The 26,034-nt window shown below is 39.8% G+C and overlaps 1 protein-coding gene across 5 annotated transcripts; it reads right to left on the bottom strand.

Moving 5' to 3' along the window:
- Window positions 1–597: 597 nt before the first annotated feature.
- On the bottom strand, window positions 598–12,062 carry rab7b.L (RAB7B, member RAS oncogene family L homeolog). Of its 5 annotated transcripts, none has more exons than XM_018245050.2 (7): window positions 11,742–12,023; window positions 8,979–9,071; window positions 8,839–8,897; window positions 6,909–7,035; window positions 5,025–5,240; window positions 4,238–4,363; window positions 598–1,108 (listed from the first exon to the last, which is right to left on the bottom strand). In XM_018245050.2, exons 3-7 carry the CDS (start codon window positions 8,889–8,891, stop codon window positions 1,025–1,027), a joined length of 606 nt encoding a protein of 201 aa, XP_018100539.1. In that variant the 5' UTR covers window positions 8,892–8,897; window positions 8,979–9,071; window positions 11,742–12,023; the 3' UTR covers window positions 598–1,024. The 5 variants fall into 5 exon arrangements, with proteins under 5 accessions (XP_018100539.1, XP_018100542.1, XP_041436913.1 ...); XM_018245053.2 differs by having other exon boundaries at window positions 11,753–12,023; XM_041580979.1 differs by lacking the exons at window positions 8,979–9,071; window positions 11,742–12,023 and adding an exon at window positions 12,044–12,062.
- Window positions 12,063–26,034: the final 13,972 nt, after the last annotated feature.

The following is a 26,034-nucleotide window of genomic DNA, read 5'->3' as shown; positions in this document are numbered from 1 at the left end:
ATGATACTTTACATCATACTAATAATTTCTTTATTAGGAATGAGTATGGCAGAGGAAAAATGCATTGCTTGATTTACCCCACTCTATCCAAGGAGATGCTTGTTTGTCCCACTCTTCTGAAATGCTCATGGTAGTAGCAGATGTAACCTTTGAAATACTTAATATTTTAATTCCATTAAACACTTTGAAAAAGAAATGTTGTAATGGGCGAACAGACCCTGCAGCTGTATAGGGGGCCTGGAGGAAGAAGGAAGAAGACGGGCTGGTAAGGATTCATGTCAGGCTTCTTCCCATAGACAATCATCATCACCACCAATATGAATATAAAAAAAGGGGGCAAATATTTTCTGTGGGCATCAAGGGTGTCATTATATGTCCCTGCTTTGAGACCCTAGAGTATTATATGTCCCTGCTTTGAGACCTCACGTATACATGCTGCCTTTTCTGTTTCCTATTGCATTTGTGAAACTACAAATCATACAAGAAAGGCTCTGATTAACCTGCCTGTGACCTTTACAGAACATGATCAAATACAGTTTTACCAAGAAACATCAAATGAGATAGCAATTAAGAAATAAACACAGCATTTACCAAATATGTGTAAAAATATTCTGTATTTATTGCAATTTTGTTTTGAATATGCAGCACTGTTCGTACCACAAAGGAGTTGTGCAAATTAAAGCAAAAAGCAAGAGCTGAGTACCCCCTAAAAGGAAAAGAAAGTAAAAAAAGGCTGGAGCATATTCGGATTTGTTTTCAATTCCAGATCCTGGAAAAAACAGTTGCTGTCAGTTGCTTTATTTGGGATCTTAGAGAGCACATACAGTACATAGTCTACCCAGCATCCTCAGTGTTATACTGGCCTCTGAAGGTTGTGGATTATGATCACTGGCAAATACGTCTGGTCTTTACTGTGCAATGTCCAAGTGTACATCTTGCATAGAACTATCTGGGGCCTCTATTCACTCTAATAATTATCCACTTTCCAAGACATTCTGTGCAAACCAAGGAAGCTAACATTATTTTAGCAACATGTGTTACTGTTAGAATCTTCTGTGGGATACAGCTTTATGGATTCTCCCAGACAGCTTTCTTTACTCTCCTGGTACTGGAAAAAATGAGAGACAACTTAAACTTTGGAAAGAAGCGTAAAACAAAAGTATAAAATAGACTATTCATTAGCGTTGTATATTGGCAAGTATTATATACTCTGACATCCAGCTATATTTAATCTAGCAAATTAATATAGGTGCTAAACTTGCCATGTGCAGTTATCAATAGCAGACATTAAATATTTTCTTTTCTTTTCACTTTCTAACATTCAGTAGACTAATCAAAACTAAATGGTGATAGCAATGGTGCAGACTACAACCTATGTTAGGAAACCCCAGCTATCTCAGCAAGCTTAGATAAAAAAAAAGGAATTTAACAGGGGCTTTATTACAACTCCCGGCATACCCTTACAGGATAACAAAGGATATAAATCAATAAATTCTGTATTTGCACAGTAATCTCATGCAAATGAAGAAAAGTTAAGGGTCACCTCATTTGGAAGGCCGAGCAAGCACTAGACTAAACTCCACAAAAATAATAAGTTGGAATCACAGTCATGTATTGGCATCTTTATCACAGAATTTAAAATCCAATTGTTTCATAAAGGAGTGCAATCAACAAGCCATCTACAAAAGTCCAACCCTAAACTAAGCACAATTCTTCTGCACCTCTGTTAATAATGTTTGCACACCTGTGCATACAAGGCCACTCAAATCCCCAACCTACATGTGAAACTTTTCCTTAATATTTTTTGGTGAAAAAGTGGTTCCTTGCACCCTTATAGTTTAATTTTACTAATCATACAGTTAAGCCAAGCAGCTCTTGAACCCACTAAATCCTGTGTAACTAATTCTGTATAAGTTTAAGGAATGAAATGCATTTTAAGGACACTTAATTGCAACATAAAAGACATATTTTGCACTACACAAAATTATTAAATGGCTTACGTGCGGTCGACAACTGCATTTTTTTTATATGACTTCAAAGGTGACTAAGATGGTGAATCAAAGGTCCCTAGCTTAGGTTTTGGTGCATTAATATATTTTCTCATTCATGCAAAGGCATTTTCCCAATGCTGTAAAAATGCAGGTATTTTTAACTTCCACTAGATGGCAGTATTACTCTTTAGTTCTGCCACTAGCTCAGGCTACCACATGCTTTATCTAGTTTTATAATTTACACTATGGGGCCTAAAAATACAGCGACCAAATGTACCATGCATTGCTGAGGAATGTCACAATGTTGTTAATATAGTAATCCGTATCCAACACCACAAGGGCTCCCCCTTTGTCTGCTGGTTTCAAGATCAAATCAGTATTGATATCAAGTTATTGATAGTATAGGTAATTTAAGACGTGGGGGTGCTAGAGTGCACTTATTGAAAAAACTGGAGTTGAAATAGATACTGAAGTTAGGTATGTTAAGTCCTGGTGGACTGAACTGAGAGTATACCCCTGAAATGTTTATCTAGAGTTAGTATAGATATGGGTATATATCATTTATGTGAGGGTATGGAGGGTTGTGTGTATGGATGCTGGGTTTTCATTTGGAGTGGTTGTACTTGATGGACTTTGTCTTTTTGCAACCCAATTTAACTATGTAACTATGTAACTGTGAGTTAGTTATTCCTATGAATTGTGTTTTATGTGTAACATAATCTGTTTCAATTTAAATATTTTTGTCTTGTTTTATCCAGTGATATTTTATTATTGCATTACTTTATTTTGTTTTTTGAATTTTATTGCTCCTGTCCTGGGATTTGCTGGTGTCCTGACAACTGTAGATATCCAGTAATCCAGGCATTGAGCTTAAAGTTGCGTATGATTTAATACTAATAGAAATAGAACTATAATGTTTATACACAATGTGTCACAACTATAAATTACATGGACTATTTGCGGAACTACTAAAACCCTAAGGAACTTTTTGGGAGATTTACTATAATATTTTTTATATTTTTCACTGAGGCCACCACAATCAATGTCACTGAGACTGCTGGGAATTGTGTCCCAATCCCCTTAAACTACACATTTAAGCATGCTTGTTACACAGTTCACTTGACATGATACAAGGGCTGGTGCAGCCCAAAACATTGCTTTGCTAGTGGCACAAATAAATATTTGATTCACTTATCGGAGTGCTGCTGGATTTATTATACCGTGACCACAAAATAGTGCCTGCCTTGTAAAGTAAAGTTTCTTATGGTTGACAAACACACATGCGCGTTTCAGGGGCTGCTGCCGTCTGAGGCAGCAGCCCTGATGCCGCCCCCCCCCCTCCTGCTCCACGCTTCTAACTTGTAGCTTCAGAGCAGGTCAAGGAGTGGTGGCATTGCTAGTGCAGTGAGCACTGTTGCGCTCGCTGCACAAGAAGAGTCGAATTTCCGATTTAAAAAGAGGAAATTCGACTCTTGAATTTACCAGAGACGGCTTTTTGCCGCCCCTGATAACTGGCCGATCCGTGCCGCCTGAGGCAAGATTCTCCTTGCCTCATGGCCGGAGCAGCCCTGCAAACACAATAGAAAAGAATGTGGAATTATTTCATAGGGTGACAGGTCCCTTTAAAGAGCAGCAAAGTAGACCACCCCTTTAAGTCTTTTGTCCACAACAACCTCTTTCGCTGCTTTAGATCTAACACATAGATTAAAACCCACAATCTTTTATGATGTGCTCCTTACACACCTAGGGGCATATTTATCAAGGGTCAAATTTGGAATTGAAAAACTTTGAAATTCGAATTTAAAAAGACCAACCAAAATTAAGTCAAAGGTTTTTTTTGGCCAAATAGGTCAGTTTTTGGACGAATGCGAATCATACAAATCGAAGTAATAGCGCATTAGATCGAATTCGAATCAACGTTTTTCTCAAAAAAAAACTTTGATTTTTCCACTCAAAATAGGTTCTATGAGGTCCCCCATAGGCTAAAACAGCAATTCGGCAGGTTTTAGATGGCGAATGGTCGAAGTCTAATTTTTACAGAGACTGTACATAATAAATTTCAATATTCTAATTTTCGAATTTTTTTCAAATTCAAATTTAAATTGGACTATTCCCTAGTTGAAGTACACAAAAAATAGCTCGAAATTTGAATTTTTGGAATTCGAAATTCACCTCGACCTTTGATAAATCTGCCCCCTAGTGTACCTTTCATGGGGTAAAAAGTAGGAAGACCAGCAAACACTCACGTGTATTAAGGCTTTCTTGGCAAGCATTTCGAATGCACGTTCAACATTGACATTGTTTTTGGCACTGACTTCTAAATAGGAAAGGTTTTTTCCTTTGCACCAGGTCATCGCTGATTCCTTGGAGACCTGTGAGTAAACAAATAAAGAACATCTTAAAATATTTCAAATTATACAGGTATGTGACCTGTTATCCAGAATGCACGGGACCTGGTATTTTCTGGATTAGGGGTATTTCCATAAATTTAATCACAATACCTTAATTATACTAAAAGACCATTTAAAAATTAAATAAACTAAATCGGATTATTTTGCCTCCAATCAGGTTTACTTAGATCAAGTACAAAGGACTGTTTTCTTATTACACTGAGAAAAAGGAAATCATTTTTTAAAATGTGAATTATTTGATTAACATGGAGTCTAGGGAGATGGCCTTCCTAATTCATAACTTTCTGGATAATGGGTTTGTGTATAACAGATCCCATGCAGACATAAATTCATACCCACTAGAAACGTGTTGGTGATATTTAGCACCACTGCTATTAACCAGTCTCAATAGTTACAACATGCCTACGGCATGACCTCCATTAACCAGTTAGAACATGCATGTCCATATACAGTATACAAATATAGTAACTAAATCATGCATATATCTGTATGTAAGAAGCAGGAATGAGAGTACTGTGATCTATTCATATGCTGATAGACTTTGTCCAACAATATGTTGTTGAAGCCACTAAATCTGTTATAGTCTGCACTGAAGAAAATGTGTAGATTTTGCTCTCTCTACCTGTCTGTCATCCAGGTCAATCTTATTTCCCAGTACAATCATGGGAAAATCAGCTGCAGGAGGAGGTATTTTGTCCAAAAAGTCCTTTCTCCAGAATTCAAGACAAGAAAAACTCTCTTCATCAGTGACATCAAATACTAGGAGGCAGCCATCAGAGCCTTTGTAGAAAGTGGAAACCAAAGTCCGAAATCGTTCCTGTCCACCTGTATCCCAGATCTGTATGTCACAAACACATTGATGCACACATGTAAAACAGCTTCATTTTGGATAACAAACCATGCCCAGAGCATTATTTTACTTTATAGAAGGGGTGTAACTACAGAGGAAGCAGAACCTGTGGTTGCAGGGGGGCCCAAGGGTGTAGATGGTCCAGAATAGAATAGGTCACCTTACCAATGTTTTGGGGCCCTAAATTGAATTTGCTGTGGGGCCCACTAACATCTAGTTACATCACTGCTTTATGTGTGATTAGTAAGGCAGTTTTGCACCTATTATTAATTCATCAATAATGTTAAAAAGGTATATTCTGTTACATTTGATTTAGACCGAACAGCTAAGAAATCCTGGATCTAGTTGTCGTGGAATATGTGTGACCTGGCAAGACACTACTTTGTAACTTGCAATGGAAGTCACAACACATTTCAGATGAATGTAGGCATGACAAGATGCATATATCTGTGTGTGAAACATACCATGCTGCAGCTAGCTTTTAGTCACCACTGTAATCATTCTGTGTCTGCTGTGAATTGATACCCACTGAAAAATAACTCAGCTGGACTTCCAAATACTCATCTATGTTTGCAGTAAAACCAAATGTATCTATATGCTGTAGGGCCAAAAGTTCATAAGTAGTGAAGAGTGAACCCGACCCGTTTTGCTTTGCCGAAAATTTGTGAAACAGCAAAATTCGCCAAAATGCATTGAAGTCTATGGGTGACGCAACAAATTTTTTTGACGCCCAACAATTTTCTTCATCCATTGGAGCCTATGGGCATCATTTTCGCAGCAAAACTTGGTGAAAATTTTTCCTTGTCACTATTCATAAGAACTGCCACATAGACCCTAGTGCACTCTTTTTTTAAATCCCTGTAGCCCATGAATACCTCTGTAGATAGTTTATTTTGGCCCTAAAATATCTCTACGAAGGTTTTCATTCATCAAGGTCAAGATATATCTAGTAGAAGTAAATGTAGAGCAACTGGACTTGCTGATTAATCATTGAAGACATTTCATTCAAGCAGCTTCTTCAGTTCAACTGACTGATATGGGAAATCCTCTGCATATAAACTCTTCCAATAATCCAATCATAATGGTGCAGTGTAACTATCCAATGAGGTGACAAATTAAACTCACATCACAGTTGTGAATGCTGTGTAGTTACTGTGATAGAAGAGTTTATATGCTGAGGATTTCCCGTACCAGTCAGTTGCCCCTATTTTAAACTCATGAAAACTATGACATACTGGAGCAGTAAAATGTGGGTCAGCTCTTCCTTATCTGATAAGCAGAAATTGTAGTAAAAATAAAAAAATATAGATATTAACGGTAAAATAATTGTATTTGTAAATTTTCAGGTATGGGATCTGTTATCCAGAATTCTTGGGATCTGGAGGTTTCTGGAAAATGGATCGTTCTGTAATTTGAATCTTCATACCTTAGAAAATCATGGCTTTGCTTCTAATAATTAATTATTAAATAATAATTAATTATATCTTAGTTTGGACCAAGTACAAGGTACTGTTTAATTATCACAGAGAAAAAGGAAATAATTTTACGAAATGTGGATTATTTGGATAAAACGGTATCTATGGGAATCTGCCTTTCTGTAAATCAGAACTTTCTGGATAACCATACTTGTACTGCAATGCTATTATCAGTTCTCACCTGCAAGTTCAAGTTAGTGTTGTCCAACTGGATGATTTTAGAGAGGAGATGGGCACCCAATGTGTTCTGGTAATCATTCAAGAACCATTTATGTACATACTGATTTAGAAGAGAAGTTTTTCCAGTTCTGGCAATAAAAGATAGCCCTTTATAATCAATCATCTACCACACCTAACATTTTTTAGGATATTATTTACAATTTCTTTAGTACGTTAACTACTGGCTCATTTCTTTTCAGTAGAAACTGTAGATAAATGTTTGTGTAGAGTTTCTACTTACACAGCAACAAATTCTATGTCCTGTCCTGATATTAAGACCATATTACACTCCACACCAAATTTTAACTGTAAAAAACCCTCTTTACTAACATTGCATTCAGTCACTTTTTTCAATCTAAATGTTGGCAGAGTGATTACAACTAATTTCTGATAGTTGTATGGTTACTGCATCAGTGCAGTTTAGTCCCCTAAACTCGAAGCTCCAGTGTTCTGTCCCTTGTATACTGGTTTTAGACTTGCTTTGCCTGCCCAAAAAATGTACACATACTTCAGCCATAGGTGCCCCCAGATAATGATGCTGTTTCATCAGAATCTCAAAACAACACCCCCCCCCTTGCCACTATTCCTTAATGGGCAACAAATTCTGTCTGAAAAGTAGAGGTTTAACCCTCACTGTACCTGTGCCCCCAACAGAGTCGGACTGGGGGGCCCAGGGCTGCTGTCTCAGGGCCCCCATACGCTGCCCCATGCGTAGGTGCATGTGTGCACTTTATTTTTGCAACGATCGGCCCGAAGAAGGGAGGTCACAGCAGGAAGAAGTGCAGGGTGCAGATCTGGGCCAGCGGGCCCACAAGAGCCAGGGACCCACCAGCCTAGTTGACCCTGCCCCCCAAGTGCCCCCCTTACCTCTATTTGTGGATGCCCATGATGTACTTTAAACACTGCACTTTAGTAAACTGATGCCTGAATCTGTTGCTCTAATACACTCTTTCTGCTGCTACTACCTACAAATTGTATAGAAAAATATCTACAAAAAGGGCACTTATGTATGCAAAACATTTGCAATTAGATAAAAAATCACACATACATTCTGAACCAGAATACTTTAAGTTTTCATCTTCTGATTGGTCACAAAGACTAAAGTTGAAACAACAGGAGATGTTGGTACAGAAACGCTAGCGCAACTTCGCCAGAGTTCGGCACCCTGGACACAACTTCTGATTTTAGTGAATTAGCGTTGTCCTGGCGAATCTACGCCTGGCGAAGTGTTGCGATGTAAGCAAAGTCGTCGCTGGCGAATTTACAGAGGTTACTGAATTTGCCCCCATGCATCCAAACATTTTGGATGATTGCAATGATTCTAGCCCATATTTTAGTGGAACTATTCTATACCCTTTCCAACACAAACCCATGTAACTAGACCTATTATCTAGCAGATTGTAACCAAATCTCAACCCTAATTTGTACTTCTAAATTTTAATCTTTTGTAAAACCAAAACTCTTATTAAGTGTTATGGTAACATACGTTAACTCAGGGGTCCCCAACCTTTTTTACCCATGAGCCACCCAAGTATAAAATAATGTTGGAGAGCAACATATGCATGCAAAAAGTTCCTAGGGTTTTCAAAGAAGGGTTGTAATTGGGTATTGAGGCTCTGTTTGGCATTGCACGTGGATTTATGAAACTAAACCTTGCCTTTAAACCAAGAATTAAAACATCAAGCATCTTGGAGGCCACTGGGAGCAACATTCAAGGGGTGGGAGAGCAACATGTTGCTCACGAGCCACTGGTTGGGGATCACTGCATTAACTTTTATAATGAATGAAAAGGATTTAATCTCAAAGTTAAGGCAAAGATAATGTATTAGGAGGTACAGATTATTAACTACACAGAGATGAAATCAAGGCCAGTGAAACATGGAACTACTTACCCCATTGGGCCAATAATATTAATTTTAAGATCCACTTTATTTCCAGAATTCATGAAGAACTGTAAGAAATAAGGGTAAAAAATAATAGACTAATAATGTTATTTTTAATTCACTTAAGTATATATGGCACAAAGACTAACCTTCTGTATTATGGCTTAGTCTCATCAACTGCTTGCACCAGAAAATCTGATTTATAGGCTCTCATCCCATTCAGAGATTGTCTCCATTAACTTCTAAAAAAATAAAATATCTGAAATATCTGATACCTGAGAGCAATTTCATCCATTTCCACTCAGCATAAAGCAGCCAAGATCAACCTTTTGGTCTGAATGACATGTGCCTGTTAGATGACACAGAGGAAGGCAAAACAAACCCTTATGAAGCCTTTCCAATTTGCTTCAGATTAAATTCCTTTGTGAGCCCCAAAGGGCAATCAGACCAGTCTCTCATCAACATTAAGCTAAAAGCTCATTTCAGTAACTTTGAATTTTCTCACTAGTTAAAAAGCCATCTAACCCTTCTTAAAGTTATCTTATATATCAGCCAGCACGACTGACTGGAGAGAATTCTATATTTTCTCAGCTCTCACTGTAAAGAACCCATTTTGAATATGAAGTTGGAACATCTTTTCCTCAAGTCTCAGTGGATGCCCTTGTGTCTGCTGGAAAGATCTACTGGTAAATAAAGTATTAGGGTTTATATTTTGGTCCCCTTATATATTTATACAGTTACAGGTATGGGATTCATTATCCAGAAACTCTATATCCAAAAATCTCCACATTACTGGAAGGTGGTATTTAATCAAATAATTAAAATTTAAAAAAAAAATACTTCCTTTTTCTATGAAAAAATAAAACAGCATCTTGTACTTAATCCCAACTAATATATAATTAATCATTCTTGGAAGCAAACAACTCTGCCGGCGGGATGGCACTCGGATCGCTTCGTTTTCCGAAGTTGCCTCACGAGGGAACTTCAGGCGACTTCTAGCTGGCGGGAAGGCATTTCGGGGAGATTAGTTGCCCGAAGAAGAGGTGATTTGTCGCTGGGCGACTAATTTCCCCGAATTGAAGCTTGTGCCACTACCCTAAGGTATGCAGATGCAATTTATAGAAAGATCCCTTATCTTGAAAAACCCATACTCTTGAATTTGATCCCTTAACAAACCTTCAAATAACTTTCCCACCACAAATGTCAAACTTACAGACCAATAACTGCCAGGCTGAAATAGAAATCCCTTTTTAAATACTGGAATTTCCTCCAGTCCATAGGTACTATCAGGGGTGAGACGAGCTGAGACGCTCGCCTCAGACGGCAACGCCAGAGAGGTTTCCAGGGGTGGCAAAAAGCCACTCCTGGTACCTTTAAGAGCCAAATTTCCGTTTTTAAAACCGGAAATTCAGCTTTACTAATGCGAGAGAGCACAGTTGCACTCTCCGCATTAGTGTTCCTGCCTCCCCTCCTGACAGGTAAGTTGGCGAGGGGGGGCGGCATTGCAGGAGCAGCCTCAGGTGGCCCTTAGGTAAGAATTGGCGCTGGGTACTATACCAGTAGCAGCTGAAACGGAGCCTGGGAAAATGCTGTTTATTTTTATTTATTCTGTCCATGTTTGGCATGGGCACATTTATACAGGCGACACGTCCCTCCGTGACAAAGAATTAAATAAACTGCCTAAAATACTGCAGAAAATGGCCACTCATTGGCACAGCAGATACATGTACATGTGTGCATAAATAACAAAAGCCACTAATTGATGAAGCCAATATAAAAGAGAGGGAATCATTATAGGAAACAATTTGTCGCTATGTTTCTACTTGTTGCTGCAAGGAAGAGATGATGCAGGAGAAATGTGAATCATCGTTGGGAATGCTGGTGTGAGTAGAGCCTCGGGCACACACTCCAGCTGCAGAATTGCCCGACAGACACACCGGCTCATTTATAAACTTCGCACAAGGCAGATTGGTGGGCAAAGTGAATATATTTGTCCTGCGCATGGTTATATTTATAAAAGCTGGAAAAGTGTGGTTCAAACAGAATTGCGAATTTTTTTTCACAATGCGAATGTCTATAAGAGCTTTTTAAATATGTAAAAAAATTGCAAATTGTGAATATTTATGTGCACAGTCTGTGACTGAATTACACAAATATAAATATTCCCAAAACAGTTTTGCAAATTGCGAATTTAAGTTACTGTCAACGCTATTTTCGGCACAACATCCTTGCACAGTGGGCACACTCACGCAAACATCCATCTCATTTACGAAAATGTATTCTCAATGTGAATTCGCAAAAAAAAACAGCAGTGCAATTTTTTAGCATTCAGGAGAAAACATGGGCCATACAACCATTTGCGAATAAATATGCAATGCGCAAATTTTATAAATGACCCCCACTGCATCTAACACAAGAGGCCTTTGTTTGTCAGCATTGCCAAGCACAAAAGCCTCCCGGCTGCTGTGTCAGCTTTGCTAGACATAAACAGGGGTGCTTCGCCAATGAGGCAAGTTGAGGCTGTCGCCTCAGGCAGCAGCGCTCCACTAGGTACCAGGGGCAGCAAAAATGCTGCTCCTGGTACTTTAAGAGCAAATTTCCGGGGGAGGGGGGGCAGCAGAAACTGCTGCTGCCTCAGGTGGCAGAGGGGCCAGGATCACCCCTGGACATAAATGATTCCCATTTCCATAATGTCAGTGGCATTATGCACCAAATACCCAGAACTACACAAATGACATGTCAGCACGAAATCCCATTGTTTCATATGGATCGAGAAGAGCAGCAACTTCAAATACTTTGACTGACCAATCAGTGCACAGGATAAGCCTTAGGGTAATTACTGCAAACAGCAGCTGAGAGCATCGCTATGAATTCACGGCATATTTGGAATTGTAGGCGGTACGTGTGCATACATTGTACTCACTGCACTCCTGGTATCTGCCAGTTCCGTGGTCTCTCCTGCTACTGGGCGGCCACTTACACCCCACCCATTTGTCACTCTGGAAAGCTCCTTAATTACAGTCGGCCTATAGCATTCCTTCTCTCAAGCACTCGCTTTACGACTTCATTGAAATTTCTCCGTCTTTAATCGAGTTCTTATCCGTCTGCACTTATCCCTGAAACCCCTCCCTGCCTCACCCTGTTACTGTCTCTCTGTATTTTCTACCTCTGTTTTCTCTCCTGTTTTGACTGTCAGTGTCCCCCCCTGCCCCACCTCTGAGGAGGATGTTCTCAGCTGACATCACTCTCCTACGTCTTCTTTGAACAGGAAAAATGAGAAAGATGTGACACTGTTGCTCGATGCCCTCCCAAAGTCATGTGAGTTCTGACTCCTGAGCTACTCTGCCAAATGGCTGCCCTCTCATGGCACCTACACTTTAGTCACAACAAGTCAACTTATTTCCCTTTGTTTACTGTAAACACTGTACTTAAAGGGCAGCACATGTTTTAGTCTGTTTGGCTTCTGTCCTATTTGGGAGTGGTGCAGTGTGGTTATGTAAAGAAAATCACATATAAAACAACATCAACCCAATAGTTAGCAACCCCTCCCTTTCCTAATAGGCAGGCTATCTGCTTATAGACACCCCTGTGTAGTTCCAGTTCAACAGATGATACATCACATTTTGTAGATTAACTCACAAACCTCATAAAATCCTACTATTTCCTTATATAAAATGATAAGGATATTAGAAGTCATACAGGAGTTCTGCGCTAAACAAGTGAGAGACTTACCCTCAGGGCATGGGTATACTCTCATTAATCCACCTAGTCTGAACAAAGTCCTGATTAAGAATATTGATAATAAAATAGGCTAAATGTCTTGTATCTGAGATTGTGATAAATGCTATGTACTTAATGGAGATTGTTATGTCGGGAACATGAACTATTGTGCACCAAGTGTAGGCGTTTCAGGAGTACATATAATAGGCACGCCACCAGGAAGCACATACTGTATATATTGTGGGTGTAGAGCATGGGTTTGGTATCACAATGGAAGAGGAAACATTTAAGTATTTTAGCTTCCATTCATTTAAGTTAGGTGTGTTTTTTTATTTTGCATATAAATAATTTCTTTAAATATAATCAATGCTAAATTCTTTTAAATATATGGTCATATAATCAAATACACTAATTTGGCCAAGTGAATAACCCTTAGCAACCAATTAGCAGGTTCTGATCACCTGTTTAAAAGCAAACATTTTATTGATTGAGTTCAGTTACTGCACCTGGGCAAACAAGGTGGGGGGGGCTAAGAAATCACTCCCATCCACAAATATGGATTTTTACAGTACTGGTACAACAAATAGGGCACTTCTTTCACAAAACTTCTGCACATGAAGCTGTGCAACCTGCTTTGTAAGTAATTTGACACAGTGCCAGCAGCAATGTGTTAAAGGAGAGCAGATGCTATCTTTAAAATGATTCAGAATTTGCATTTATTCTATTTAACGAACACTTTAAAGGGCTTGTTTATTAATCCTATAGACCAGTGCTGTCCAACTGAAGTCCTGCGGGCAGACTTTCTTGTGTGGCCCCCTCACATAAAAGTCTGCCTGCTATGACTGCTTACTTTGTGTAAACTTTCAAAAATAACAGTACTGAGATTAACTGGCCCCTGCATAGTTTACACCTCAAATTCAGACTGTAAAATCCTGCATTGTTCACACCTTTAATCCACCCTGCATTGTTCACACCTATGACACCTCTATTGTTCACACCCCTAAAGTTAGTGTCAAACAGGGAGATTAGCCGCCCAGCGACAAATCTCCTCCTCTTCGGGTGACTAATCTCCCTGAAAATGCCCTCCCGCTGGCTAGAATGTGAATCGCCAGTAGGATGGCGACTTTGGAAAACCGAAGCGATCCGAGTGCTACCCCGCCGGCTAGAATGTGAATCGCCGGCGAGATGGTACTCGGATCGCTTTGGTTTTCCAAGGCATTTCGGGGAGATTGGTCGCCTGAAGAATGAATAGCTGCGTGTGCCACCACCCTAAAGCCCTGTACTGTTCAAACCTCTATAAAGTGCCCACTTTGTTTACCTGTTCATACTTCAGACAAACTGCTGAAGTTGGACAGCGCTGCTATAGACATTCATGTAATCTGAGGGGCAAGTTGTGATTTAAAATCCTGCCAACCTGTGGAGCTCCCTAGTTTGTTCATATAAATGATGTACAAGCTACAGGGAGGTCCAAGTGGCACCCATATGCCACCCACCTACTGTCACCTTTGGACTCTGCCCAGTGGCGTAACTTGGTAGCGTGGCTTCTCCCCCCCCCCAACGTAAATAGTCCCTCCTTCCCAGGCCACCCCCTTCCCAAACCACTCGCATTGCACTTCCCGAACCTGGACTGTTCCACTATTTTAAAGGTACAAGTCAGGTTGGGGAGGGGGACTATGATACAAAAGACCCCGCGTCTGTAGAGGTAGTTATGCTACTGAAATCACAGCCCATCCATATGAAGGGAGCTCTGTGTTCAGAGTGGGCCACTTAACCCCATCTTATATTGTAAAAAAAAAAAATCTTATGTTACATTCTCTACCTCAGAAAGCAATCATTGTTGTCCTGCATACTACAAATTGTGACACTGCTAAATGTTTTTGTAGTCCTGTCTGAGGTGACCCACACCTTAGTTTTTCTGAGTTAAATTTGTTTCATTCTTTCAGAGAAAGGCCTACAGCAATTTAAGTCTAAGTATTGGACATCTATGGTCTATTTCTTGCACAGTTGCTATTATATAATATAAGGCTTGTTGTATGTCTTTGGTCATCTTCTGAACAACGCAAAACACCACATAATTGCACTGAAGGCTATAAATGTGTCTATAAACATGTTAGCCAAAGGGTGCGATGGTTTAATTTAATGCCATTTCTCTTCAAGGTATCCTTTGCTCCATGCTAGGTGCAGTGGCATAACAGCAGTACTCCGGGCCCCTGTCCCTTGGGCTCAGAAGCACAATTAGGCTGTAAGAATTGGCAAATGCTTACAGCATCTTTCTTCTGACTTATTGTATATGTGCCCCATCAGTGTGCAGTACAAATGTCAACTCACAGTCATCATAAATTTGCCACTTGTTCAGTGAAAAATGGCCACATAGAGCTTGCCTAGTTAAAGGAAAAGCAACCTTGCTGGAGTTTCTAGAAGTGTCCCAAATTTATGATTGTGCAACCTTAATTCAAGATTCAGCATGTAAGATTCATAGGGGTAAATTTACTAAGCGGTGAAAATTCGCCAGCGACGACTTCACAGCCATCGCAACACTTTGCCAGGTGACAAACACTAATTTACTAAAATGCAACCTTGCGTCCAGGGCACCGAATGCTGGGGAATTTTCGCTAGCGTTACTTCAGCAATCAAAGTGAAGATGCACTAGCGTTCAATTATACCTAGTGCAACTTCTTTAGAGGTCTTCACTCAAGCAAATTTGCATACGGCGGGAAATTATAAAGTTGAATGGACGTATATCCAGGGAACCTTAATAAAGAAAATAGAGTTGTTATAATGCCCTACACATGAACCCACTGTATAGTTTATGTTCCATGTGTTAGAAAATGTATGGGGAACCCGGTTACCCAACAAAAAAATTTAAGGACTTTTGCAGGCTATCACTCTGAAAAAAGGAAAAAATGCCAGGATGTTTTGGAACTTTTTTCCACTAAAAATATGATGTAAGTAACAGAAGATTGAGGAAGATACAGGCCCGGACTGACAATCTGTGGGTTCTGGCAAATGCCAGAGGGGCTGCTGTAAGTTGCCATAGACAGTCACTATTTATTGGGCTGGTTGACGGTTGTTTGGGTCTGTGTTCTTGAAATGCCAGCTCCTATTTTGACTCCCAGTCCGAACCTGGGAAGATATATACACTCTAATGCACTTCGCCTGGTCTGAGCTGGCGAATTCAAGTCTGGCAAAAGAGATAACGTTCAGTAAAATCTGCATCTGAATTTGCAGAGTAACTTCTATTCGCCAGAGAAAAAATTCACCCTGCGATAGAGTGCAGATGACTGCTAGCGTCTGTCTCTTTCGCTAGCGAAGTTACGCCTGCGCGCGTTAGTAAAATCGTCGAAGTGCCTGAAAGTGGTAACGCTGGTGAATTGCCCCATAGTAAATATGCCCCATAGTTGCATGATACATAGCTGATAAACATGAGGCAAAAAATCATTTATGGCTTTCTACACAATTTGTCTAATACAAATGGACTGTTGCTGACATCAATATTTTATTTGTAGGTACTTGACAAATGCATATAAAAATAAAATGTAAACAAATTATTTTTACATAATGTTGTTACTGGCAAAATGAAGGAGAATGTAATTCTAAGCAACATTCCATTATACATTAATGTCAATTTACACTGTGGAATTTGAAAAACACAGTCATTTAGAAATGACTGTGACAATGTCTGTATTGCTATGTTTATGTTGCCCATAGAAACATGAGTCACAGGGCCATAGGGCTCAGAAAAGGCTGCTAGTTTTAAACAAGAATAACACGTTCATATGATAAGTGAGTTAGGTAGCACTGGGTGAAAACAGAAATTTGAGATTGTACTATAGCTAGGGTTGCCATCTGCCCAGCCCCTACAAAGTTGGACTGGCCTGTCGGCAGTGTCGGACTGGCCCACAGGGATACCAGGAAAATTCCCGGTGGGCCCAGGTGTCAGTGGGCCCTCATGCCTCAAAGAGGCTAAACAGATGTAATAATAGATTATAATATGCAAAGAATAGAGACTAGGAGAATAGAGGTTGAGTGAGGAGAAGAAGAATAATAGTACTGAGAGTGGGCCCCTGGTCTATGGTTCTTTGGTGGGCACCTGGTGTCTAAGTCCGACACTGCCTGTTGGAGTACAAAAATAATTTTTACTGCAAAAAAAGACCTGTGTATGTGTCAATATGAGTCAAAAATATGTGAAGGTAGTTATTATTGTCTTAAGTTGCAGAAAAACTTGCCAGCAGCTGGTGTGGGGCTCTAAATGACCACATTTGACACAAATTGTAATAGCTGTAATAGCCAAAAACAGATCCATAGGTTGGCTGAGTGTTGCAGACTTTAAAGAATATTACATAGCTGCTCAAACAGGCCAATTGCTATACTGGTTTATAAGAAAACACTTGTACTGTACCACCTGCCATATAACACTACAGGGTGTGTTTTTTGCGCTTCCCCAGTACACTTGCACTTGTGTCTGAGGTCAAAGTAAATAGCCCTTGTGGTCCTTTGAGATACCACTGACCTTTTCCCCTTTCTCCCTTTCCCATTGTGGTTTGTTTAGTTCCTGCAAAGGGAGCAGCAAAGGTAATTTTACAATGTTTCTAATGTACTGTATTATTGGAACACTCTTCTCTTACCAGAGACATAAGCACAGTGTATGATTATTGTCCAGAAACCCCTGGAGGTGTGAGTCAAGGGCTAACTGGGAAATTTTAAATTACGTTTGTTATTATACAAAATGCATTTTTGCCAATCAAATTGTGCACATTTAAAGTGCATGTAAGCCAGTGCTTGATTGGAGTGAAAAAAGTGAAGGGATGCTATGTGTGCCACGCATAGTGCACTGTGCGAAAACAAGACCCTCCCACAATTACAAGCCACAACCACTGTTATAATAAGCCGCACCCATACCTCCCAACTGTCCTGTTTTTCACGGGACAGTCCCGATTTTGACAGCTCAACCCTCAGTCCCAGATTTTTACTGAAATGTCACAATTTTCTCTTTGATCTCCTGCACTGAAAAACCATAAAAAGATACAAGGTTTCTAAACCTTAAACAAATAGGAGGCTTTTAGCAGAGAGCCCAGAATACAGGATGGCAGCACTTATATATAAATTTGTAACTATTTAAAATAAGCCAAGAAACAATTGAAACTATTGAAGATAAGCAGGTCTTTTGGGGTAACTGACTTGCAGCTTAAAGGGCAATTCACCTTCATTAACAAAACTTTAATAAAGCCTGACCCTAAAACCCCCAGAAATGTGTTCAAACTTTCCAGAACCTGACAAATTTTGTAAAATGGATGTGGCATTTAGGGTTTGTGGCCATAATTGTTTTTGTCCCTCTTTCTATTTCCAAATGTTGGGGGTATGCTCACCCACCAACACTGGTTTCACCCACTTTAAAGCAAAGCCATTTTGCTATATCCTTTTTGGTATTTCCTCTTAAGCAATAGTTTGATACCCAGTATGCATAGGCATCATTCTCTCACAAATTCTCAGTCTCTACCTTAATTTTTTGTCTTTGTGTCCACTATTTTCTTATTCCCTCCTGTTCTCTATAACCCTTTATTGTGCCTTCACCGTTTTCATCTATATAACACTGGCATAGTGCCGAGAGACTGGCGAATTGCTAATGTGGTGCCTCTATTCAAAAAAGGATCCCGTTCTCAGCCTCAAAATTATAGGCCAGTTAGTCTGACGTCAGTGGTAGGAAAGCTTTTCGAAGGGTTAATAAAGGATAAGATACTGAACTTCCTAGCAAATCATAATACTATGAGTTTGTGCCAGCATGGTTTTATGCGTAATAGATCTTGCCAGACTAACTTCAATTCTTTTTATGAGAATGTAAGTAGAGACCTCGATTCTGGGATGGCAGTGGATGTGATTTACTTAGACTTTGCTAAAGCATTCGATACAGTGCCGCACAAAAGGTTACTGGTTAAATTAAGGAACGTTGGCCTGGAACATAGTATTTATACCTGGATAGAGAACTGGCTAAAAGATAGACTACAAAGAGTGGTGGTAAATGGAACATTTTATAATTGGACCAGTGTTGTTAGTACCGCAGGGCTCTTTACTAGGCCCCTTGCTTTTCAACTTGTTTATTAATGACCTGGAGGTGGGCATTGAAAGTACTGTTTCTATTTTTGCAGATGATATTAAATTGTGCAGAACTATAGGTTCCATGCAGGATGCTGCCACTTTGCAGAGTGATTTGTCTAAACTGGAAAACTGGGCAGCAAACTGGAAAATGAGGTTCAATGTTGATAAATGCAAGGTTATGCACTTTGGCAAAAATAATATAAATGCAAGTTATACACTAAATGGCAGTGTGTTGGGAGTTTCCTTAAATGAGAAGGATCTAGGGGTTTTTGTAGATAACAAGTTGTCTAATTCTCGGCAGTGTCATTCTGTGGCTACTAAAGCAAATAAAGTTCTGTCTTGCATAAAAAAGGGCATTAACTCAAGGGATGAAAACATAATTATGCCTCTTTATAGGTCCCTGGTAAGGCCTCATCTGGAGTATCCAGTGCAGTTTTGGACTCCAGTCCTTAAGAGGGATATAAATGAGCTGGAGAGAGTGCAGAGACATGCAACTAAATAGGTTAGAGGGACGGAAGACTTAAATTATGAGGGTAGACTGTCATGGTTGGGGTTGTTTTCTCTGGAAAAAAGGCGCTTGCGAGGGGATATGATTACACTTTACAAGTACATTAGAGGACATTATAGACAAATAGCAGGGGACCTTTTGACCTATAAAGTGGATCGCCGCACCAGAGGCCACCCCTTCAGAATAGAAGAAAAAAACTTTCATATGAAGCAACGTAAATGGTTCTTCAAAGTGAGGACAGTGAGGTTGTGGAATGCACTGCCGGGTGATGTTGTGATGACTGATTCTGTTAATGTTTTCAAGAGTGGCTTGGATAATTTCTTGGACAGATATAATATCAAAGGCTATTGTGATACTAAGCTCTATAGTTAGTATAGGTATGGGTATATAGAATTTAATTAAAAGTAGGGAGGGGTGTGTGTATGGATGCTGGGTTTTCATTTGGAGGGGTTGAACTTGATGGACTGTCTTTTTTCAACCCAATTTAACTAACTATAACTATGTAACTTCTCTAATTTTCTCCCAGCAATCTTCTCTCTCCTTTTATCTTCTATATGTTCTTATGAATTATGCTTTTTAACCTCCTTAAACCTTTAACCTCCATTTTCTCTTTATTTGCATGCAGAAATGGGGAGTTATGGAATTCAAAACTTTTGTCTCCCTCTTAAAGGGATGCTATTTCACAGAAATAAAATTAGTGGAGGGATGAAATCCCTGTGAATCCATTTTGGATAGATGATATACAAAATGAGGGCTCATATAACAGAATATGTCCTTAACTTATATCATCTAATTGCTATTTCCTTAGCATCACTTACAAAATTGGAAATCTAAGGAAAAAAACCTTGTAAATGAACTATTTTCCTGACTTCCATAAATCTAATCAGATATGTAACATTTTAAGGTAATTCAGGAGGATTATACACTGTGACCCTATTATTTAAAGATAGAATAGTCTCATGATTTATGCCATCATACAGAGGAATGAAAACATGTGAAATTGTTTTTGTGGATAAGGTTTAAGCACTGTATGTGAGTCAGCACCAAAACCCCAACTTCTGCTTTTTGTAACAGACTTGGCAGCAGCAGAGCTTATTCTAAACCTAGAAATTATACTTTAGGACATATGGCAAATAATTAATTTGCCACTTTTTATTACTGTCAATCCCCATAAACCAACATATTTCTAAGGTAGTGTAGTGCCTGTCAATCTGTAAGTAAACTGCACATAAAAATCTACATAAGAGTAGTAAACTTGCATAGAAACCAGGGTAGTTCATAAAACTGTGTAACATAGACATTTCTTGTGCAATTTTACTAGCTATGCCAGTTTCTAAGCACTTTCTCTGTGGCTTTTAAGCAGTTAACATTGCAAAGTCCATTGTGGTGTAAAATGTTTTATTGGATTTACAGTTAACGTTCGACTATGGCTTTTAAGTTGTTAACATTGCAAACTCCATTGTAAAATGTTGTTATTGGGTTTACAGTTCATCAATTTAAATCACTCTTGGTTGCTCTGAAATACCCCAACACTATATTTTTCACATATGTGTGCCATGATGCATAGTAATTATTTGGTCAGCATTCACTTCAATAGATCTCAGCAATCTCACATTGCCTGATCCTGTACTTTTGGAAAGAGCTAGCACTTCACAATGCAACTGCTTTCAGGTAAGCTATTGTTTCTCATACTCAATGTAACTGGAGAGGCCTATTCTAACTTTTTTTTAGTATTGAGTGGTATACTCATATTAAGAGTAGGTGGGGCATGGGAGCAGTTCGAGCAGTTCTAGTGTCAGGGGGCCATTATTTGGTTACCTTCCCATTGTTCTGTTGATAGACTGCTAGGGGGAAAGGGTGATATCACTCCAACCAGGGTTGGACTGGGCTGGCGGGACTCTAGGAAAAAAACCTGGTGGGCCCCTGGCTCTGGTGGGCCCTGTCGACCCAGATCCACACCCAGATCAGAAGGCTTCTTCCTTGTGCAACCTCCCTTTTCCAGTAGGTCACGGCAAAAAGGTTGTGCCCCCGCAGGCATGCACACATGCACAGCGGCACAGCAGGGGGGGTCTGGGACAGCAGCCCCGGTGCCCCCCCAGTCTGACCCTGACTCTAACTTGCAGTGCAGCAGTCAAGAAATACTAAGATTTATCACAGCACAAGTGTCACGATCGCCGCCCGGAGCAGGTCCTGGAGCTCCGGGCGGCGCATCCTCCCCTGCCGGCGTCGCTCCCAAAATGGCGGCGCCCATGGCCGTCACGTGGGTAGCGGCGCCGGCGCGATGACGTCATCGCGCCGACGTCGGCGCAAGGACGTCAATGACGTCACAATGGCGCCAAATTCAAAATAAAAACGCCATCTAGACGCCAGAATGGCGCCCAAGTATAGGAATACTTTCCCTAAGTGTATCCTGGGTTTCCTGTGAGCTTATTTGCTAAATCTTGTTCCTGATTGATATCCTGACCCTTTGCCTGGACTTTGGACTTTGCTGATTTCTGCCTGCCTGTGAACTCTTGCCTGGATCCCGACTACTCTTCTGATTAACCCTTTGGACACCGCGACCTTGCTCCCTCAAGAGGGCTTCCTCCTCGATCCTGACTACCTCCCTGGAGGGACCTCCCGGCTCCCTGACAACAAGTCACATGGCTGAGGGCACCTGGGTACTATTTCTGCTATTAGGTAACTTTAGCTCAAATTATGTATTTGAGTCTCTACTGATGACCTTGTTCATATCAGTTCAAGCTAAAGGGGGCTTCATCAGATCTGCTTCCTCAGACAGCAGACCCAAAGGACCACTGCTTAGTAAATTGATTCCAAAACATAAATGTAAATCTGACAAAAAAACTTGGATTTTATGCAACCCTGGTTCATGCACATCTGCTCACAATGTCCCATGTCCCCTATGTTCTGGTCAATAGTATAAAATTTACTGATAGATATACTAGATATCCAGCTCAGGTGTCCTAGAAGCCCATAATGTTAATATTTTAATCAACGTTCCATCTAACTTTATAACATTTTGTGTACAGTTTAGAATAAGCATAAAATGATATGTTTTGACTAAAAATAGTGTTTTGTGTACTACAATTTGTTGTCTGTGGTGGCCTCAAAATAAGTGCACAGCTTAGAGGGCATATTGCTTATAACAATTACATAATTATAATAATTAATACATTATTATAATTTAAATGTTCCATCCCTTTAACCAGTTTAGTTGCACATTTCTGCACTCTCTCACCATCTCATTAATATCCTTCTTAAGGACCAGAGCCCAAAACTGCACTGCATATTCAAGGTGAGGCCTTACCAGGGACCTATAAAGATGCAAAATTATGTTTTCATCCCATGAGTTAATGCCCTTTTTTATGTAAGACTTTATTTTCTTTAGCAGCCACAGAATAACACAAAATCCCTAGATCCTTCTCAATTAAAGATACCCCCAACACAGTTAGTAGTTTAATAATGAGCAAATCATGTGAATGTTCAACCAGCCTGACATTGTCTTTAAAGGAAACTGATTTGCTTTGCTAATAAATGTTTTTTCTGCAAAATTTGACTCTCAAACTCAGGAGAACCTTAAGAATAAGATAATTTTTGTTTAATTATCTTGCAAGGGTCATGATTTAGGGCAGGGCCAGAACTGGAGACATTTTGAGGCTGTGGAATTGAATAGTTTGCACCTGCACAGACAGCATTTCTTTCCAGTGGACATGCCTTTGCAACTACTTTACACTGCATCAATACAACTGATGATTCCACGACAAATAAACATTCTCTACTCAAATACAGAATAAAATATCAAACAAGAATTAAAGCTTCTCTTGCTGTTATTACCATGGTGATGGAAGCTTTAATAACCATCACACTATGCCATCTTGTGGTCAAATGTTAACATTTTATCAATATATTATTACTGTGTATATATAATGTACTAACCACCTGTTTGTCTGTTTTAAGACACAGTGTAATAATTAACCTCAATGAAGTGTTGAAGTGTACAGTGTGGCCCCACTCACAGATGGGGTGTTTCTAGCCATTTTACTGTCCCCATTGCCTAAATCTCCTGTGCTTGGACAGGTGCAGGGTGCTAAAATAGCTTATGCAATGAGTGCAGTCTTCCACTGACAATAAAATAATGATATTAACAATAGAATAATGAGAACACCCTATTCCATGATGGGTAATGGCTGGTATTCAGGAATACTAATATAAATTAAAGATCAAGACCCCTCGTCCTGGTACTTACAGAGGCCAGACCTAACACAGATAGGGGGGAAGAGAATGCTGATGATAGTGGTCTCAGGTAATCATACAATGGCATGCTGACCAAAGGTCAAGACTCTGCAGACAAAAGTCAAACAACAGTTAGATACAGAAGTGTTGCTTCAGAACTGCAAACACCCATCCTGTCTCAAACTAGCAGACATATATTATATGGTTTGTGTATGTTGGAATCAGGGAAGCATAAAATGGTGTAACAGGTATTGCAATATTTACTATAGTAAGCTTACATGCCTTCTAATATAGAAGGAGGGCTTTTGACCATCTATGGTATTTCTGTGTACCCTTTCCTCTTATGGTAAATGCTCTGTAAAAAGGTATAAAAGCTTGTTGTAAGAGGAGTGTCTTTGGGAAGTTCTCCTGTCAAATTTAAGTACTATGCTGTGGTGTGATTGTGAAACACAAGAGTCCTCTGCACTCAACCCATTATCAATATATTTAAGACAGCGACATTTTGTGCATACTGCTACTAAAAAATGCCTTACCCTTTAAACAAAACAGGGATTGTTTGTCCATATATTGCAATATATTTAAGCTGGCCAACTACGTCAAAGTCATCCCATATCTGGCCAGTCCTACGCTTAATTTTCATCTGATTCATTAAGAATTCTATTGCTTCATTATACATTTTACAAAGGGACTAGGTTTTACCTGCAACTTACTAGCTGCTTTCAAAGTAAACCTCCATACTTGGCTGCCCTTTTATTAGACACCAGTGGGATCACCTGACTATAGCTGGGAAGGGTGGGAGCTACAACATGGAGCTGGTCACTGCTCCTGTATAAACAATAACAAGCAAAGGAAAGTTGTGCTCACCACTATTTTTTAAAACCATTAGGCGGGGGTGCAATGAGGCTGTGACCACAAAATACATATAGTCAAACACAAGAGTCCTCTGCACTCAACCCATTATCAATATATTTAAGACAGCGACATTTTGTGCATACTGCTACTAAAAAATGCCTTACCCTTTAAACAAAACAGGGATTGTTTGTCCATATATTGCAATATATTTAAGCTGGCCAACTACGTCAAAGTCATCCCATATCTGGCCAGTCCTACGCTTAATTTTCATCTGATTCATTAAGAATTCTATTGCTTCATTATACATTTTACAAAGGGACTAGGTTTTACCTGCAACTTACTAGCTGCTTTCAAAGTAAACCTCCATACTTGGCTGCCCTTTTATTAGACACCAGTGGGATCACCTGACTATAGCTGGGAAGGGTGGGAGCTACAACATGGAGCTGGTCACTGCTCCTGTATAAACTATAACAAACAAAGGAAAGTTGTGCTCACCACTATTTTTTAAAACCATTAGGCGGGGGTGCAATGAGGCTGTGACCACAAAATACATATAGTCAAACACAAGAGTCCTCTGCACTCAACCCATTATCAATATATTTAAGACAGCGACATTTTGTGCATACATTGATAATGGGTTGAGTGCAGAGGACTCTTGTGTTTGACTATATGTATTTTGTGGTCACAGCCTCATTGCACCCCCGCCTAATGGTTTTAAAAAATAGTGGTGAGCACAACTTTCCTTTGTTTATTATAGTTTATACAGGAGCAGTGACCAGCTCCATGTTGTAGCTCCCACCCTTCCCAGCTATAGTCAGGTGATCCCACTGGTGTCTAATAAAAGGGCAGCCAAGTATGGAGGTTTACTTTGAAACAGCTAGTAAGTTGCAGGTAAAACCTAGTCCCTTTGTAAAATGTATAATGAAGCAATAGAATTCTTAATGAATCAGATGAAAATTAAGCGTAGGACTGGCCAGATATGGGATGACTTTGACGTAGTTGGCCAGCTTAAATATATTGCAATATATGGACAAACAATCCCTGTTTTGTTTAAAGGGTAAGGCATTTTTTAGTAGCAGTATGCACAAAATGTCGCTGTCTTAAATTTATTGATAATGGGTTGAGTGCAGAGGACTCTTGTGTTTGACTATATGTATTTTGTGGTCACAGCCTCATTGCACCCCCGCCTAATGGTTTTAAAAAATAGTGGTGAGCACAACTTTCCTTTGTTTGTTATAGTTTATACAGGAGCAGTGACCAGCTCCATGTTGTAGCTCCCACCCTTCCCAGCTATAGTCAGGTGATCCCACTGGTGTCTAATAAAAGGGCAGCCAAGTATGGAGGTTTACTTTGAAAGCAGCTAGTAAGTTGCAGGCAGGGGCGATCCTCGCCCCTCCGCCGCCTGAGGCATCAGCAACTGCTGCTGCCCCCCCTCATCCGGAAATTCGCTCTTAAAGTACCAGGAGCGGCATTTTTGCTGCCCCTGGTACCTAGTGGGGCGCTGCCGCCTGAGGCGACAGCCTCAACTCGCCTCATTGGCGAAGCACCCCTGGTTGCAGGTAAAACCTAGTCCCTTTGTAAAATGTATAATGAAGCAATAGAATTCTTAATGAATCAGATGAAAATTAAGCGTAGGACTGGCCAGATATGGGATGACTTTGACGTAGTTGGCCATCTTAAATATATTGCAATATATGGACAAACAATCCCTGTTTTGTTTAAAGGGTAAGGCATTTTTTCAGTAGCAGTATGCACAAAATGTCGCTGTCTTAAATATATTGATAATGGGTTGAGTGCAG

The sequence above is a fragment of the Xenopus laevis genome, chromosome 2L, assembly GCF_017654675.1.
Source record: "Xenopus laevis strain J_2021 chromosome 2L, Xenopus_laevis_v10.1, whole genome shotgun sequence".
In the NCBI taxonomy this organism is placed as follows: domain Eukaryota; kingdom Metazoa; phylum Chordata; class Amphibia; order Anura; family Pipidae; genus Xenopus; species Xenopus laevis.
Note: the sequence above shows the minus strand (reverse complement) of the source record. Positions and strands in the feature narration are given on the sequence as shown.

Excerpts from the sequence above, each read along its gene's own strand:
- rab7b.L (XM_041580979.1), bottom strand. The coding sequence starts at position 8,891 with ATGAATTCTGGAAATAAAGTGGATCTTAAAATTAATATTATTGGCCCA. Across the intron at positions 7,036-8,838 it reads AATATTATTGGCCCAATGGG|AACTGGAAAAACTTCTCTTC; the intron begins GTAAGTAGTTCC and ends TTTTATTGCCAG. Across the intron at positions 1,109-4,237 it reads CCAAGAAAGCCTTAATACAC|TACCAGGAGAGTAAAGAAAG; the intron begins GTGAGTGTTTGC and ends CATTTTTTCCAG.